The following is a 15624-nucleotide window of genomic DNA, read 5'->3' as shown; positions in this document are numbered from 1 at the left end:
TTAATCCTCTTCTTCAGCGTTTTAAATATAACCACTACAAGCCACAGCGCCATCCAGCGGTAGAAATACACACTTTAGCAGAGCAGATAGTTAAAAAAAATGTTTAATTTGTATAAAAGTATATTGTACAGGACGTGCTTCTGATCAAAGACCACAGAATGAAAAATGCGTTTTTGTCCACCGGTCCATATTTTATGTTGCAAGCAGTATTGTTTCAAAGGATTACATTATAAACAAAGAACTTCCTGAGCCTGAAGGGGAATGCTCTAAAAAGAAATAAAAACGGTGGTGTCACCTTCTACCTTGTCAGTACCACCCCGCATTTGGAGTACTTATTCTTATCTTCCATTAAAATGCAAATAACACGATGACAGTCCGATGGCATCATGTGGACAAATGGTATATTAGGTTGCCTCCTGGTGTTGGTCATGTGATGGTGTTTGCATGGTGGAAGGTGTTTCTGCGAAGTCGCCTGAATCCTTTTTGCTTTTCTCTGCAGAAATAAAAGATGACAAAAACAACACATTGTCACGTTGTAATAGGCTTTTCTATCTATCTTCAAACTTACTTTTCTTTTTCTCAGACGGAGGACATGGTGTATCCAGGGTGAACAGAGGTAATGTGTTAACCAAAAGTTTTTTCTTCTTCTTTTTTATTTGCGTGTTTGGCTCGGGTGTTTCTTCTCCGCTTCCTTTTGCACTTTCATTTGTAACCATCGGTTCCTCATCAGGAGAAGGTTTGTCTTTTTTCTTCTTTTTTTGGTCATCCATCTGGTGAGGCTTTGCCTCCACAGGATGACTCTTTCTCTTCTTCTCCTTTGATTTCTTTTCTCTCACATCTGCACTGGAAGTGTCCACGCTAAGAGACATCTCCTCCTTCCCGCTTGCTTCCTTGTCATTGTTCGTCCGCTCCGGATTTTCCAGCTCACCGATTCCGACATCATCAAGGGTCCTTTTTTTATTCTGGACTTTCTCCTCCTTGGTTCCCTCGCCATTACCTATTTCCTCCTCTTTCTTCTTCTTCTTCTTGGGTTTCTTGTCTTTTAAATTGATGTCTGAAATATTCAGACTGTCAGCAGCCTCCTTCTGCTTTTTCCTAGCTTTAATTTCTTTTCTTGGTACTTCCTCGGCATTCCCCACCTTGTCCACCACTATGTATTCATCTACAGGCTTTCCTACACAGTCGAGCTCCACAGGTTTATTGTTGGTGATGTTTTTTTCTTTTCTGTTCGCTTTAACTTTGCTTCTAGAATCCTCTTTTTTTCCCTTTCTTTTCTTCTTGGGTTCTGGTGTTGGATTGTTGGCGTTTTCTTTAGCGGGGGTCGCAGCTTTCTTTCTTCCCTTCTTTGGCGTCTCTTTTGATGACGATGTAGGCGTCGCACCACTGGATGACATCAGATTTTCTGTCGAGGTCTTATTCTGTGGACTTGACTTGGCTCGTTCCTTTGTCGCTGCTTTCTCTTTGATGTCGCTCTTCTTTTTAACAGGCTTGTCAATTTTAGCCTTTGTCTGAGGTTTCTTGACTGTCTTTTTGGGTGCACAAGAGTCCAAAGCGTTGATGGTGTCCATCTTGGCTACATCAACCTCTGTGGACAATAAAAGGATATCATAAGAGTGAATTCCGGTCAGATGAAACACAGCAGAGATTGCACTGTCATAGTTTAAACTGGGAGTTCCTATTTTATCACTGTTCTTTAATCATCCAATATTCTCTATCGGTACGCTATATATATATATATAATGTGTTCCATTCCAGAGAGCCAAAAATGCTAACACAAAACACTTTTTATAGTTTTACATGCAGAAAACAAATAATTTTTGAAAAACCGTGATAGAGTGAAGCTGTGAAATTCGAACCGTGCTGTGGCGAGGGACGACTCTATCGGTAAAAAAATCAACAATATTGAGCATCGCTATGAGCAAGTTAGCAAACAGATGAGGAGTAACGATGCTAACTTTAAGACAAAGGTAATCAATCAAGTCCTTCTAAGTCCCCTTTTTTTTTTTTACTGCAATCTATATTCAAAACATAAAATAAGATTGACAATAAGATGATGATTGTTTTCTTTGATTTTGTCTTTCCCGTGAGCCCCAACACAGAGCGCACACACCTACCTGTCATCTGTAGCACGAGTTTCTTCCATTTCTCCACGTCCAAACTGCTGTCAGAGTCAGAATCGTCTTTACCGGTATCCACAACTTTTTGTTGCTTCTTTAGCCTCTTCGCCGGTGTGGCATTTTCTGACACCCTCTCAACTTTTTTCTCCCTTTTTGGTGCAACAGACTGTAAAGACAACTAGTTAGCACTCTGGTTCACAAAACGTTGTCATGTTTTTGTTTTTTTTTAGCGTCAAATACAAACTCACTTTCTGTTTCTGCGGCTTCTTAGCAGATCTGTTCGCCTTCTTGGAAGCGGCTGGATTGTCAGGACCCAAAGAAGAGAAGAATTTGGCAAAAATGCAACGATCTTATTTTGACTGATCTAGTGTCGGCTTAATGTGTCATTCCGCTGAAATTAACGCTGCACGTTTAAAAGAAGTTGATACCTTTCGCTGAAGCCGGAGGTGATGCTCCTCCATTAGACCTGGAGTGTCTGTTCTTTGAGTGCCTGCAAGGACGTGGAACATTTAATATTCACTAAAGCACTACACAAACAAGCTGTCTTTTTAAATTTTTTTTTTTTACCTATTTCCAAAATTCTACCAAATTCAACAATATTAAGCAATAAATTGCATTACCAATAAATTGTTGCTTAATCGATGGCCAGTATTTACTTATGGATTGTCTTTTTCTGCAAACTTTTACCCCCAATATGTATCTACAGTCGTCCCACGCTTATTGACGTTAATGGTTCCACCTGACCGCCATAAGTGAATTTCCACGAAGTAGGATTAAATATGATTAAATGTATTATTTTCATGGCTATGGCATAGAAAACCTGTTTATGATCTCCTAAATACAGTTTTTAAAATTATTAGAGCCCTCTAGACATAAAATAGCATCCCTATAATCACTTTTATCTTTGTATTACCCAATTTTGTAGATATACAGTGTTCACTCGCTCTATCACGGCTCACCTTTCACGGACTCGCTGATTTTTTTTTGTGCTTCTATGTTTTTTTTATTACAGCGTAAGAACGCTGGTACAGGCCAAGCCTGGCCCTTTAAGAAGAATTACATTGTGGGAAGACGAGTGTATGCACTGCCCATGGTTTTCTGCGTCCTGATTGGCTGCAGACCATTGTCAATCAATCTCCTTTGTGCCGTCCTGCCGTGTCTCCTGTGTCATCGCTAGCTTGCGTGCTTGCTAGCTTGTAAATGAATGTTTGGTTTATCTGCAGCAATATGTTTTAACAAGGATATAAAAATGCTACAGTACAGCGGAATGGCGCCAGGACGAAAAGGCACGGCCACATGAGCGAAATATGTGTGAGTGACTTCATAATTTCTTGTGTTGATCATTAAGGTTGATCCTTAAAATTCAAACAAAGCTTTTAACTTTTTTGAGAGTGTTTACACAAGAGAGAAATATGAGAAAATGTTATTGCCTGTCTGAGAAAAGTGTATAAAGTGTATGGTGAGGGGTTTTACAGCCTTAAAACATGTATAATAATTGTAAAAAAATGAAGTTGGCTACTTTGCAGATTTCACTTATTGCGGACTATTTTGGGAACCTATCCCCCGCGATCAATGAGGGAACACTGTAATCAGAGAAAATAGTATGTTAGACATAAATAAGATAACAGACTCACATGTTAGCGGTTCCTTATTTTGTTCTGTGCTGGCTATTGTCTCATCAGCTTTACACTCATATTACCCAATATAGTAGACATACAGTAATAAGAGTAAATAAGCCATGTAAAACATGAATAAGACTCATGCTTGCTTATGTTGCTATAAATGTATTCCCTAGGGGAGTTGAGTGGCGGGCAGACAGATGCGTAGAGGACAAGAAATGACGTCAAAGGTTCAGAGTTGCGTTTTAGCTTGCTGAGGGTTATGGCCCCAACAGTAGCCTGTGTTACTATTATGCTATTATTATTGTGCCAGTTGTGAGATAATTTAAACCTGCAATAAATGCCTATTATGGCGACCGCATCTGGTGCTTGTCTCACCGAACAATTACTGACACCTAGCGGCCAATGCAGAATACTACACTCACAATTAGAATGCGTTTTCTTTGTATTTTAGTTCATTTAGTAGGTTCATTTAGTCATTTTTATGCTTGAAAATACTTAATTTGGGCCAACAATAAGTACAATTTGCTTAAATCTTCATTTTTTTTATTTACAATTTTTACTTTGTACTTTTTTTTTCATATCCAACCACGAAACAGCGATTTATCAATTAATTACTTTGTGAAAGCCTGCGATAGAGTGACGATGCGATGTTTGAATTACAATGTAGTGAGGAACGACCGCATATGTTAATTCTTAATGTCTTTACCCGACATGTGTTTATTTTAATGTCTTTACTCATTATAGCCTATTTACTTTATATTTATTGTAAACTACTTATTCCTATTTTATTACTTATTATTACATTTTTTACTTTTATTTAATTTAGTCTTTTTCCTTAACACTGCGCAAGCTATATACTGTCATTTTCAAAAAAAGCTTTTTACTTATTGGCATTTGAAAAAATAAATTTACTTATTGTAAGTTATTTTATTTATTTACTATTATTATATTGTTATTATACTGTTATATCTATATATATATTTTTTATTTTAACATATTTGTTTCTTCGATTTCCTTTATCATTACACAAGCTTTTTTTTTTTAATCTCATACTAGCTTATTAGTATTTTTTAATAGTAGCCTTTTCCTTCTGCTTTTCTTCCCTTCATCACCACATTAGCTTTCTATCCGTTGCTACACATTCTCTTTTCTTTAAATGACAAAATGTAAGCAAACTAAATATTGCAAATGTCAACATGTATAAGAAATGTGTGGGAATGAACTAATAGATGTGGGGTGGGCTAAAATAAGATCTGCTTTTTCCTACTAATTTCGGACATGCTTAATTTTGCAAATGCCACCACGTGGTGTTATTTAAAGTACCTTGTTAGACATGTTCTAAACAAAAAAACATAACATTCCAAAATACACACTCACTTTAACCAGGAGCTGTAAATCTCTTGTAATGATGCCGATAATGCAGAATCTTCTTCCACAAAACACTGTAAAGGAGTTGCAGTCTTTTTAGACAGTTCAATACAAGACACTTGCTTCATGGCCACTTTTGTTTGTGTCAATTTATGTCATTAGATGTGCAATAGTTGCGCAGTCTTACACATGTAGTCATATAGATAAAGTTAAAAGTCAATCAAAACTGAGGATTATATTCGTGTGTGTGCGTATACCTGTGGGTTGTGCCTCCGAAGCTCTTCTGCAGCCGAGTGGAAACCATGCTCCTCCAAATGGCGATAAATGAGTGGGATCAGCTCTTGTTTGGACGCGTTCACAGACATAATGTTCTCATAACAGACAACCGTAAACACGCATGCAAATCTACACTTTGTATCATAATTAACCTGGATTATAAAAAAAAAAACTCCACAAAAGAAGTCGCAGCTACCTCATAGAATTACGCACGTTCCTCGCTTCAACTTTGACACGAGGATGTAGTTCCTTCCATTTGCGCCGCGGTGCATCATGGGATGTGTAGTATTGCAATTGGCTTGCGTTTAGTGCCTGCTTGCTAATATTGCTTGTATTTACTGTTGAAAATGGAAGCTAATGCTAATTGCTATATGCTACAATTGTTGTTTGCCAGCCGCCAGTATAAGAGAAGAAGAACCCAATTGAAGGAGGTAAAAGGTGTTTCACGTGATTTAACTGAAGCTAAATGAGTGGGAAATATGGCGAAGGTTGATTTAAGGTTGAAAGAAGCTTTGTCATTGTGGGTTCATGCAAAAAAATATCAGTAGAAACAGAGCAGTTGGCTACCTCGGGAACTGTCAATGCCACAAGTTCCCACACACCTGTTATAAGGGATATTTTTAAATTAAACCACAATGGAAGCCAAGATCTTCAGTATTTGTAAATTTAGACGTATTTGACCTTACACATTTAAATGTGGACAAGTGAAAGACGAGACTAAAAATGGGAGGGTGGGAAATTCAGTTTTGTTGGTTGCAAAAGTGGCAATGGAACTACAAAAGTTCTACAGTATAGAACAAAATTTGACCAAAACCTGCATTCAAAGAAGTAAGATCATATCATATCAAGTATTTTTATACTTGAATGTCAGTTAACGTTGCTGTTAATAGGTGTGTTTAAACTATGTGAGTATTCTATTTCCATGAGCAAGTAAGCACCTTCATATAATTCCACAGCTACATTTCCTTGCGTTGGAAGTATTTAGACAAATTCTCAGTTGTTTTGAAATTGTCTGCGTCGTTTTGTGAGATACTGCAAGGCAACCAACCGACTGTGACAGGTTGCCAGTTAATGAATTTAAACTCAAGGGGCACCTTTTACCAAGTACTGTATACACACACCACACTAAATGTCAGTGCTCAGAAGTTCTCACCAAGGATGAATTTACCATCCTTACTTGTCCCGTAGAAAAACATACATCCACTTTGGGAGTTCTTTAATTAAACGAGGCGAACTTGGCTCCAGAGTTATTTGAAAAGGCCACCAAGGTTTTTGAAAGAAAAATAATTGTTAAATATAATATTCCTTATTTACGAGACACATTAAGTGTAGGGAATGTGGAGAGAACCTTAGGGGTCTGTGAAAAATTTCCTTGAACACATAAAAAAGAGAGCATTTCCTTCAGCTTTGACTACATGCAGGAAATGTGAGTGGTTACCCTTGTAAATGGCACTCTGTTCACTTTTCAGGAAATATACTCTATCTGCGTTCCATTCCAAACGTGTAGCATTTCGAACTGCAGGCTGTCAGGTGTGTGATTTCCAGGGATTTATATTTAAAAACTGATAAAAAAAAATCCCTTTACAGAAAAATAACCTATTGTAGCGGCCATCTACAGCATACGTGCAAACATGTACACCAATATAAATATATTGTTACATAAAAAGCAGCACTGAGAGAACAAAAGTTAATGGTGAGAAATTACAGAGCAAGGTATTAATTTAATATGTTTACAGTATAGTTGTAGTTTGTGGTGGTGTTGAAAAGCTGAAAGCTGTTTTGTAATATTTTACCTCTCTCATAAAGTAAATGTTTACACCTCTCTGCACTACACATGTGTGATGTAGTGCAGTACTACACTTGCTACAAACTACAATTAATTGCTAGAAATCGAATCAGTTTAGCGCAGATGTCTGCGAAGGTGGACAAACTGTGTGGGTTGTAGATCAACATAGTGCATTCCTGGCAAAGAACAGTTTCATTGAATTGTATTCAGACTGTTACATGTATTAATGATGGAGTGGATCGCATTGGCCGTTTAGCATTCATGGACCTGCACTGATCATTGGTCCAAAAAATTGTATATTTATTTTACTCCTCTTATCTCATTCACCATAAGTTGGTAATTATTTATAAATACATGATAATAAAGGCAAAGTACACTGCATACAAGTATACCACTGTCAGAGAGGCCACAATTTTCTACATGTTTATGTCTTTGTGCTTCACTGATAATGAACACAAGTTAACATAACCTCTGTGAAAAGCAGGGACTGTAAAGAAACTGCTTAAAAAGCACACTCACTTCCTGATTCGTGGCTTATTTTGAGTTGTTATTTATTCATATTGTACACAGTAGAGGTTATCATTAATCACTGGCAGGCGGAATGATAGCATTGAGTCTACAACGATGTCCAGGCTGGATGCCTAGACATGTGCCCTTGCATGAGTCACATCAAGGTGACTGCTGAGGGGTGTGTGGAAGGTTTGGCGTTCCAGTCCAGCTGCAACGTGAGTCGGCCAAGTCAAACATCTCAGACTGTTGGTGTCCTCAATGCGGACGTTCCTGTTAAGACCTGGCAACTACTAGTAACAAGTACGAAATAGCTTAAAAAATGTGTCAAAGTAAAAACGCTGATGAGATAATACCTTCTATCATTTGATCAGTCTGATTTTCTTGCTTCTGTTGAGGTAACCCTCTATTCTGTTTAGTAACAACCCTGTCAGTAAACATAACAAATTGATTGTGTAATGGTAAATAATGTTATGCAGCCTCTTCCAAACCAAGGCGTCTTTGTATGAAGTTGAAGGGTGACAAGCTGGCGCAGAGGAAAAGAGAAAACGTCCATGCACTCCTCACATTAGAAAATTGGGGTAAGAGGTGGAGCAATATGTGCAGGTTTACTGGCAGGGCTGTGCTGATTAGAAAGGAGGCAGTGTTCATGGGGAAGGGGAGCAGCTGTATTCAGTAACAGCACCCCTTCCTTCAACCGAAGCCAAACATCTGCTGGAAGGTGACCGACACAGCGAAGCAGCAAAACCCCTGTAGCAGCAAAACTAGCATAAACCTGTTTGCAAAAGGGGTGGAAAGAGGAGCAAAGGTTGCACATGTATACACTATATTTGGGCTGTGGTGTGTTATTTGATAGTAGAGACAGAAACAACGGATAAAAATACCGCACTTGCGTATATTTAACAGAGGTGTGAACTCGGGTCACGTGAATTGGACTTGAGTCAGACAAGTCACAATTTTGATGACTTTGGACTCGACAATATCATCAAAGACCTGGAATTTAACGTCAGTGACTCTGGACTTGACTCGGACTGTAGTCTGATGGCTTGAAAATACTTATATTGTCAATGTGTAAAATGTGTCCCCTTTCAAAGTATTCAACTATTGTGACCATTATTAGGGTTGGTCGATATGGACCTTAGCATGCATCACGATACTTTTGGGATGTATCACGATATGACGATATAATTAAATTCAGCTGAGTCTTGTATAAAAAGCTACAAACCTTAACCCATACAATTAAATATACTTGTCTGAAATTGTAAAGCGCATTTATTGATTTATTGGTAACAAACTGTGCAATACAGCAAGTGCATTTAGTGTCAACCGAACTAGATCAGTGCAAAGTATTCAGAATTCAAAATAGCTAAATATTGTCCTTTTCGATTGAGTACAAAGGCGGCATGTCTATGGCTAAATAATGTGACACTGCATCAGTCACTTCATGCAATTGTTTACTTTTCTTATCGCAAGGAAGGCCATGAGCAAAAGCGTTTTGTATTTTTGACTGAGTAAGTGTAGATGTGCTCGCTGACTCTGTCACACACTTCATGACACACTCTTCGTACTCAACTCTGTGTTTGCTCTTGAGATGGCAGAACAAATTTGTCGTGTTCCCACCTTTTGCCGTCATCATTGCTTTGCAAACTTTGCATATCATGGTCTCTTGCCGCACATCTGCTCTATCGAAACCAAGCCACTTCTATATTACAGAGGTACCCTCCCGTTTAGCAAAAAGATTCATGTACCTTATTGTTTCTCATCTCCCTCAGTAGTGCGTGTACCGGATGTATGCATTGTACGTTTGGATGTATCTTGTTGCTGGAGGTGTCAGTTTCATATTGCTTCTCTTGAATTCCTACTAAATTCAGCATATTATTTCAGTTTCAGTTTGATGTATTTGCAAGTTTTGTTATAATGTGGTTGCCTTTTTTTTTTTTGGAGATTCCCATATTCCAATGTCCTCTCCTGGCGTCATTTCTCCCTATTAGTGGAGCTGTTTAGTTTAGAAGTCTCAGTTTTGGTACTATTCTTCATAACGACTGCACTAAACACACCACATAATCCCTGAAAAGGGTACCACTTCAATTCAGCTTGTGAGATAAGAGGATGGTAGGGAGTCAAAGAAACAAAAACACAGATTTCAGATGTCTGAATGGAAAGCTTTATTGGTAAGGGGCATGTCTTTTGCAACATTTGCTGTGTTGAGCTTGAGGGGTGGACTGAAAAATCTAAACCAGCTGTGACTATAGTGGACATACAAGTTGAGATGCTTGTTTGTATGAAACAAAGATGCTTGTGCATTTGAAGCTTGCAATAAGATATGTCAGTCAATTAATATTCCTGTGTACATACAAAGAGCATGTCATGATCTTAATTATGTCTTTGGTGAGGTGTGTGGATGAGTCAAGTGTGGGTAAATAGGTTTGACTTTTGGGGAAATTGCTCAGCCCATCTGTCACCCTGAGTCAGAAGCGTCTAGGGGGTGGTCTAGTTTGGTGATGTAGCGACTGTCCAGGAACCCTACTGACTTGCCTGGCTTCTAAGTTGTGTCTAATTTAAGTTTGGTTTTTTGACACCATCAATATTGACTTTCTCAATGTCATTGCCCAATAGTTTTCTGAGCGGAATTTGTGTAGTTTTGGACCTTCACATCTCAGAGCTCCTTCCTGTGGGACAACTATGCCCACCAGCAAAAGGGAGTTAAACTGGAGGTGCACCTCGGTAATTTTTCGTCCACTCACTTTGACCTGCTTTAAACTCAGTCATTCTCACTGGCGCTGTGCCTGCACCAGCGATGCCTCCGCTGCTCAGCAAACATCCACGGATGAATTTCTTGCCCTTTACGGGAGGCTCATTAGCTGACCAGCAGCCTTCATGCCCACAAACTTTTCTGGTGCCAACATCAACATTTGCCCGGTATGATGTGTTGCTCTTAGATGTTTTGCACAGGCTTTTTTAGATCTCTATTTAATCTGCAAAGCTCAGCATCATGATGCTGTTCCACATTAGCATTTACATTATTGGGTTTAGGACCTTTTGTAGAGTCACATTATATATATGTAGTCATGCTTCAACACAAGGAAGGTCTAGAGCGACAGCCACTGTGAAATATGCCCATTATTGCTGTATTTTATGAACAGAAAGATACAGGACACAATTATATATATTTGTATGTATTTACACCTCGTATGCATTTACGGCTCTAATCATTTGACATGGTTAGATATCAGGTGATGGTTTCATTTAGAATATATTGCTTTTTTTTTTTTTTAAAACAAACTCTCTTCAATGCTATAGTAATTTATTGACGGTCCCTAGTGTAAACAACCAGCGATTAGAGTAGGGGTCGGGAACCTTTTTGGCTAGGAGAGCCAGGAAAGCCCAATTTTTGAAAATGTATTTCCATGAGAGCCATGTAATATTTTTTTGTAACACCGAATACAAATAAATGCGTGCATTTTTAGGCAAGACCAACAATTGTAGAATATAGTAAATCTCTGCATTTATTTTTTTTTATACTGTTATACTGATACTGAAGCTAATCAATAAGTGCTGCATGGTTTTCGTCTGTCGACTCATTGAAAGCGAGGGAAAAGCATACCGCTGCAGTTATGTCCTTCGCTTTCCGCACCATGAGATAGCAGTCCGGGCACAGTGAGGGGGAGCTACCGCTGTTGCTACTGGTGCTTTTTTGGCACTCCTCAAACTCAACAAAATTGGACTGGTGTGAAATCAAAGAAAAAGAACGCAAACAAGGACACGATTTCCACTCTCTTGCCTACTAGCTTAGCTCCCCCCTAGCTAGCTACAGTAGTTAGCATACTAGCTTAGTGTGTATTTGTTTTGGCTTCCAAAAGTCTTTGTCCTACCATCTCTGAGAGGCCGACTCCTGTGTTGTGCCGCATGGGGGATACACGCAGTTCCTAGTATAAACATCCAGTGATCAGAGAGACACTCCCCGTGCGAGCTCCCCGCACCATGAGATAGCAGTCTGGGCACAGTGAGGTGGAAGTTCCGCTGTTGCTACGGAGCCAAATATTCAACTGCCATCTTAAAATTAACAGCGACAGAGACGAATGTTCAACGTGGAACTATTATATATATATATATATATATATATATGTTATATTCAGATATTATGCTAGCTTTTCGGCAGCAGTACACAACCGGTCACTTCTGGTCATGGGGTGGCGATGTCATCGTTTTCAGGAAGTAGTTGTTTGCTTGTCCACACAACAATGACAAGGGGGCGTTATCAGATTTTCACTAAATTCAGTTTTAGGGAACCTAGAACACCGTTGCCGTATGGGTGAAAGGCTGAAACCATAATAAACTTTACCATGCCTTTGAGGCACTGCAGTTCCGTCATGTAGTTTTGGCTTGTAAAGTGTGTCTATTACACCTGCTTGGAGATGTTATCTGAGTTTGGGCAGTATGGTCTGTCTCTTTCCTCAGCTCTGCAGTAAGCAGGCATCCTAAAGGAGCATTTGTGAAGGGGCTTTGCAGCATGGAACAGGGTCCACGATTGTGTCTATTGGGGCCCGAATCTCCCCTGCACACTGAGGTCTGTCACTGATTGCTCAAGTGGTGTTTTTCTTTGCTTTCTAGTCGTGTGTCAAGATGGAAATGTGGGTCACTGGGATCACATTTAATGTCATGAATGCAGATAAACTGTTTTGGATTCCATGTGCTTTCATACTAAACGGAATGCCGTAAAATACAGGGCTGGCATTACCACTTCTAACAGCTTTCATTAAAAGTCTAAATAGCATTTTAAGGTGAGAGGGCACTGCCTTTATGGACTGTAGATGGTCCTTTTCCAAACTAGCCCCAACAACGTTGGAATAATAAAATTGTCCATGGTGTCTTGTTAAGATTAAGGATGGAGAACCAGCGAGAACTAACATCGATCCCTGATAATAAATGAATTGATTAAGATATGTGTTCTGTCAAAATAAACACAAAAAATCAACTGCCTCCCACTTGTTTACAAGAATGTTAACATTCTCAGAACTGGAATGTGGTGTAGACTCATGAGTGCCACTTGGCTGTAGTAGAAACATTACTCTGTGTGTGTGTTTTAAGGTGGTAGGAGGCTGATGTTTTTTCAGCCAACCTGCAATGCAAATGGGTGGAGTTAACGGGACCTCTTGGGGAAGGGAAATGTTTTCCAAAGAGCTTTTAAACATTTTGGAGTGGCATCGAGTATGAACGTATAGCAGAGAATCTTTCACGTTCGCAGAGTTGGGGACTGTGCAGTTATTGATCACTGCAAGATGTTTTGGTGACTACACCCTGGAAACCGTATCATTTGGCCTTTAGAATAACAATGGCTACAACAGCTCTGACGGGTTTCTCCATGATGAGTCTGCTCAGCCTCGGATACCTGTCATGGGATCTGATGAGTCCTAATCAGGTGGAAAAAGAGCCGGGTCACACTTTCGGTGGGGGGTCTCTCGGTCCAAAGCCTCCTCACATAATCTTCATCATGACAGATGATCAGGGATTCAACGACATAGGCTATCACAGTTCTGACATTAGGACTCCGGTACTGGACAAGCTGGCTGCTGATGGGGTGAAGCTGGAGAATTATTACATCCAGCCCATCTGCACTCCATCCCGCAGCCAACTCATCACTGGCAGGTAATGTTTTTCTCTATTATCCCAGTCTGCATTTTTACTATAACTCTTCATTATGACTCTTCAAGCACAAAGTCATTCTTTGTGCTTGAAACTAATGCTATTGCTTTGCCTGAGTTTAACAGTTAAATACCCTGCACACTTTTGCATGACAATATCATTTTTACTTTGCATACTACACTTATGACAAGCAGTAATTTGACATTATAGATATTTGATGTTGGCATTGCAATACTATAGCTTAACAAATACAATAAATTGCAATATTGATATTTTGTCCCACCCCTAGTAATCGCACTCTAATGTTTGAACACGTACACTATGTTCATCTGACACGGTTCTTTTATTAATTGTGCAGGTACCAGATTCACACAGGCCTGCAGCACTCCATCATCCGGCCCCGCCAGCCCAACTGCCTACCCTTCCAACACGTCACCCTACCCCAGAGGCTGCAGGAGCTCGGCTACTCCACCCACATGGTGGGGAAATGGCACTTGGGCTTTTACAAGAAGGAGTGTCTGCCAACACGACGTGGCTTTGACACATATTTCGGCTCCCTGACCGGGAGCGTCAACTACTACACCTACAACTCCTGTGACGGCCCTGGTCTGTGTGGTTTTGATCTCCACGAGGGCGAAACTGTCGCCTGGGATCAGAGGGGAAAATACTCCACCCATTTGTACACGCAAAGGGTCCGCAAGATCCTAGCAACACATGATCCCCTATCCCAGCCACTCTTTATCTACCTTTCCTTCCAAGCTGTTCACACACCCTTACAGTCCCCGCGGGAGTACATCTATCCATACCGTGGGCTCGGCAACGTGGCTCGCAGGAAGTACGCTGCTATGGTCTCTGCTGTGGATGAGGCGGTTCGGAATATAACCTATGCCCTCCGCAAGTATGGTTACTACCAAAACAGTGTCATCATCTTTTCAACAGACAATGGTGGTCAGCCATTGTCCGGTGGCAGTAACTGGCCCCTCAGGGGGCGTAAAGGCACCTACTGGGAAGGTGGAGTCCGAGGTTTGGGATTTGTCCACAGTCCTCTGTTAAGGAAGAAGAGGAGGGTTAGTAAAGCCCTGGTGCACATTACTGACTGGTACCCCACCCTGGTACGACTGGCAGGTGGCAATGAGTCCCTGACGAAGGGGGTGGATGGGTATGATGTTTGGGAAGCCATTAGTGAGGAGAAGGAGTCTCCCAGATTTGAGATCCTCCACAACATTGACCCTCTCTATAATCGAGCTCGCAGCGGCTCCCTGCAGAAAGGATATGGGATTTGGAATACAGCCGTGCAAGCCTCCATCCGAGCTGGAGACTGGAAACTGCTGACAGGAGATCCTGGTTATGGAGACTGGACACCACCGCCAATGCTTCCGAGCTTCCCAGGGAGCTGGTGGAACCTGGAGCGGCACACCGAATCCAGGAAATCAGTATGGCTATTTAACATCACTGGTGACCCCTATGAACGTTTTGACCTCTCTGGGAAGAGACCAGATGTTGTCAAAGAGTTGATGGCGAGATTGGTGTACTACAACCGCACCGCCGTCCCAGTGCGCTACCCATCAGAGGATCTGCGGGCTGACCCTAGCCTGAATGGGGGTGCCTGGGTACCCTGGGTGGGAGATGAGGAAGAGGAGAGCTGGGACACCTTTTATCCACGGAAGAATAAGGACTGGAAGAAAAAGCTGAAACTGTCTCATAGTAAATCATTTTTCAGGAGACTCAACACCAGGATCATGTCGAATAGGATATAAAAAAAAAAACAAAGACAGATGAACATCCCAATGACTGTTTATGCATCCATTTGAAGACTTATTTAGGTCTTACTGGAAAATGAATGCAAGACTGTATCAAAGACTGTATTGAATTTGAACCTTCAGCCGCATGTATCTTTTTAGAATAAAAAATGTCTGTCTGTTCATGGTTTTGGCGTTTCACAAATGCAATTTCATCGTTCTTCTGAAGGTAAATTAAACGGTATTTTCAAGAATCTTTCATCTAAATGCAATGAATTTAGCTAGATGATGGTGAGATGATGGTATTCAATAGACAATCAACTTGATCATTTTGTATATTTTTCTAATGTTAATGTTTGCATTGTAGAATGTTTTTTCTGTTTGTATGTGTTTTTTGCTGTGGATTCAATTTTGTGCTCCATGACTTTAGGAAGACCCTGCTACCTCACCAATGCTGCACGTGCTTTCCTTACAGGTAAATTGCAACTATTGATGGAATATGGAGAGACATCAGCACTTTTTTATAATAAATTACTAATTAAGCGAATAAGCAAATTCCACATGTA

At 40.2% G+C, this 15624-nt stretch overlaps 2 protein-coding genes across 2 annotated transcripts; one reads left to right on the top strand and one right to left on the bottom strand.

Annotated features, from left to right (window-relative positions):
- Positions 1-85: 85 nt before the first annotated feature.
- LOC129189435 (treacle protein-like) lies at positions 86-5635 on the bottom strand. The gene is made up of 7 exons (XM_054791051.1): positions 5365-5635; positions 5117-5181; positions 2546-2607; positions 2366-2415; positions 2115-2283; positions 569-1585; positions 86-493 (listed from the first exon to the last, which is right to left on the bottom strand). The coding sequence occupies exons 1-7, from the start codon at positions 5470-5472 to the stop codon at positions 405-407; spliced, it is 1560 nt and encodes a 519-aa protein (XP_054647026.1). The 5' UTR covers positions 5473-5635; the 3' UTR covers positions 86-404.
- Positions 5636-11921: 6286 nt separating this feature from the next.
- arsia (arylsulfatase family, member Ia) lies at positions 11922-15232 on the top strand. Its single transcript, XM_054791050.1, has 2 exons — positions 11922-13322; positions 13678-15232. The coding sequence occupies exons 1-2, from the start codon at positions 13009-13011 to the stop codon at positions 15074-15076; spliced, it is 1713 nt and encodes a 570-aa protein (XP_054647025.1). The 5' UTR covers positions 11922-13008; the 3' UTR covers positions 15077-15232.
- Positions 15233-15624: the final 392 nt, after the last annotated feature.

Source organism: Dunckerocampus dactyliophorus, chromosome 11 (assembly GCF_027744805.1).
Source record: "Dunckerocampus dactyliophorus isolate RoL2022-P2 chromosome 11, RoL_Ddac_1.1, whole genome shotgun sequence".
Taxonomy (NCBI): domain Eukaryota; kingdom Metazoa; phylum Chordata; class Actinopteri; order Syngnathiformes; family Syngnathidae; genus Dunckerocampus; species Dunckerocampus dactyliophorus.
Note: the sequence above shows the minus strand (reverse complement) of the source record. Positions and strands in the feature narration are given on the sequence as shown.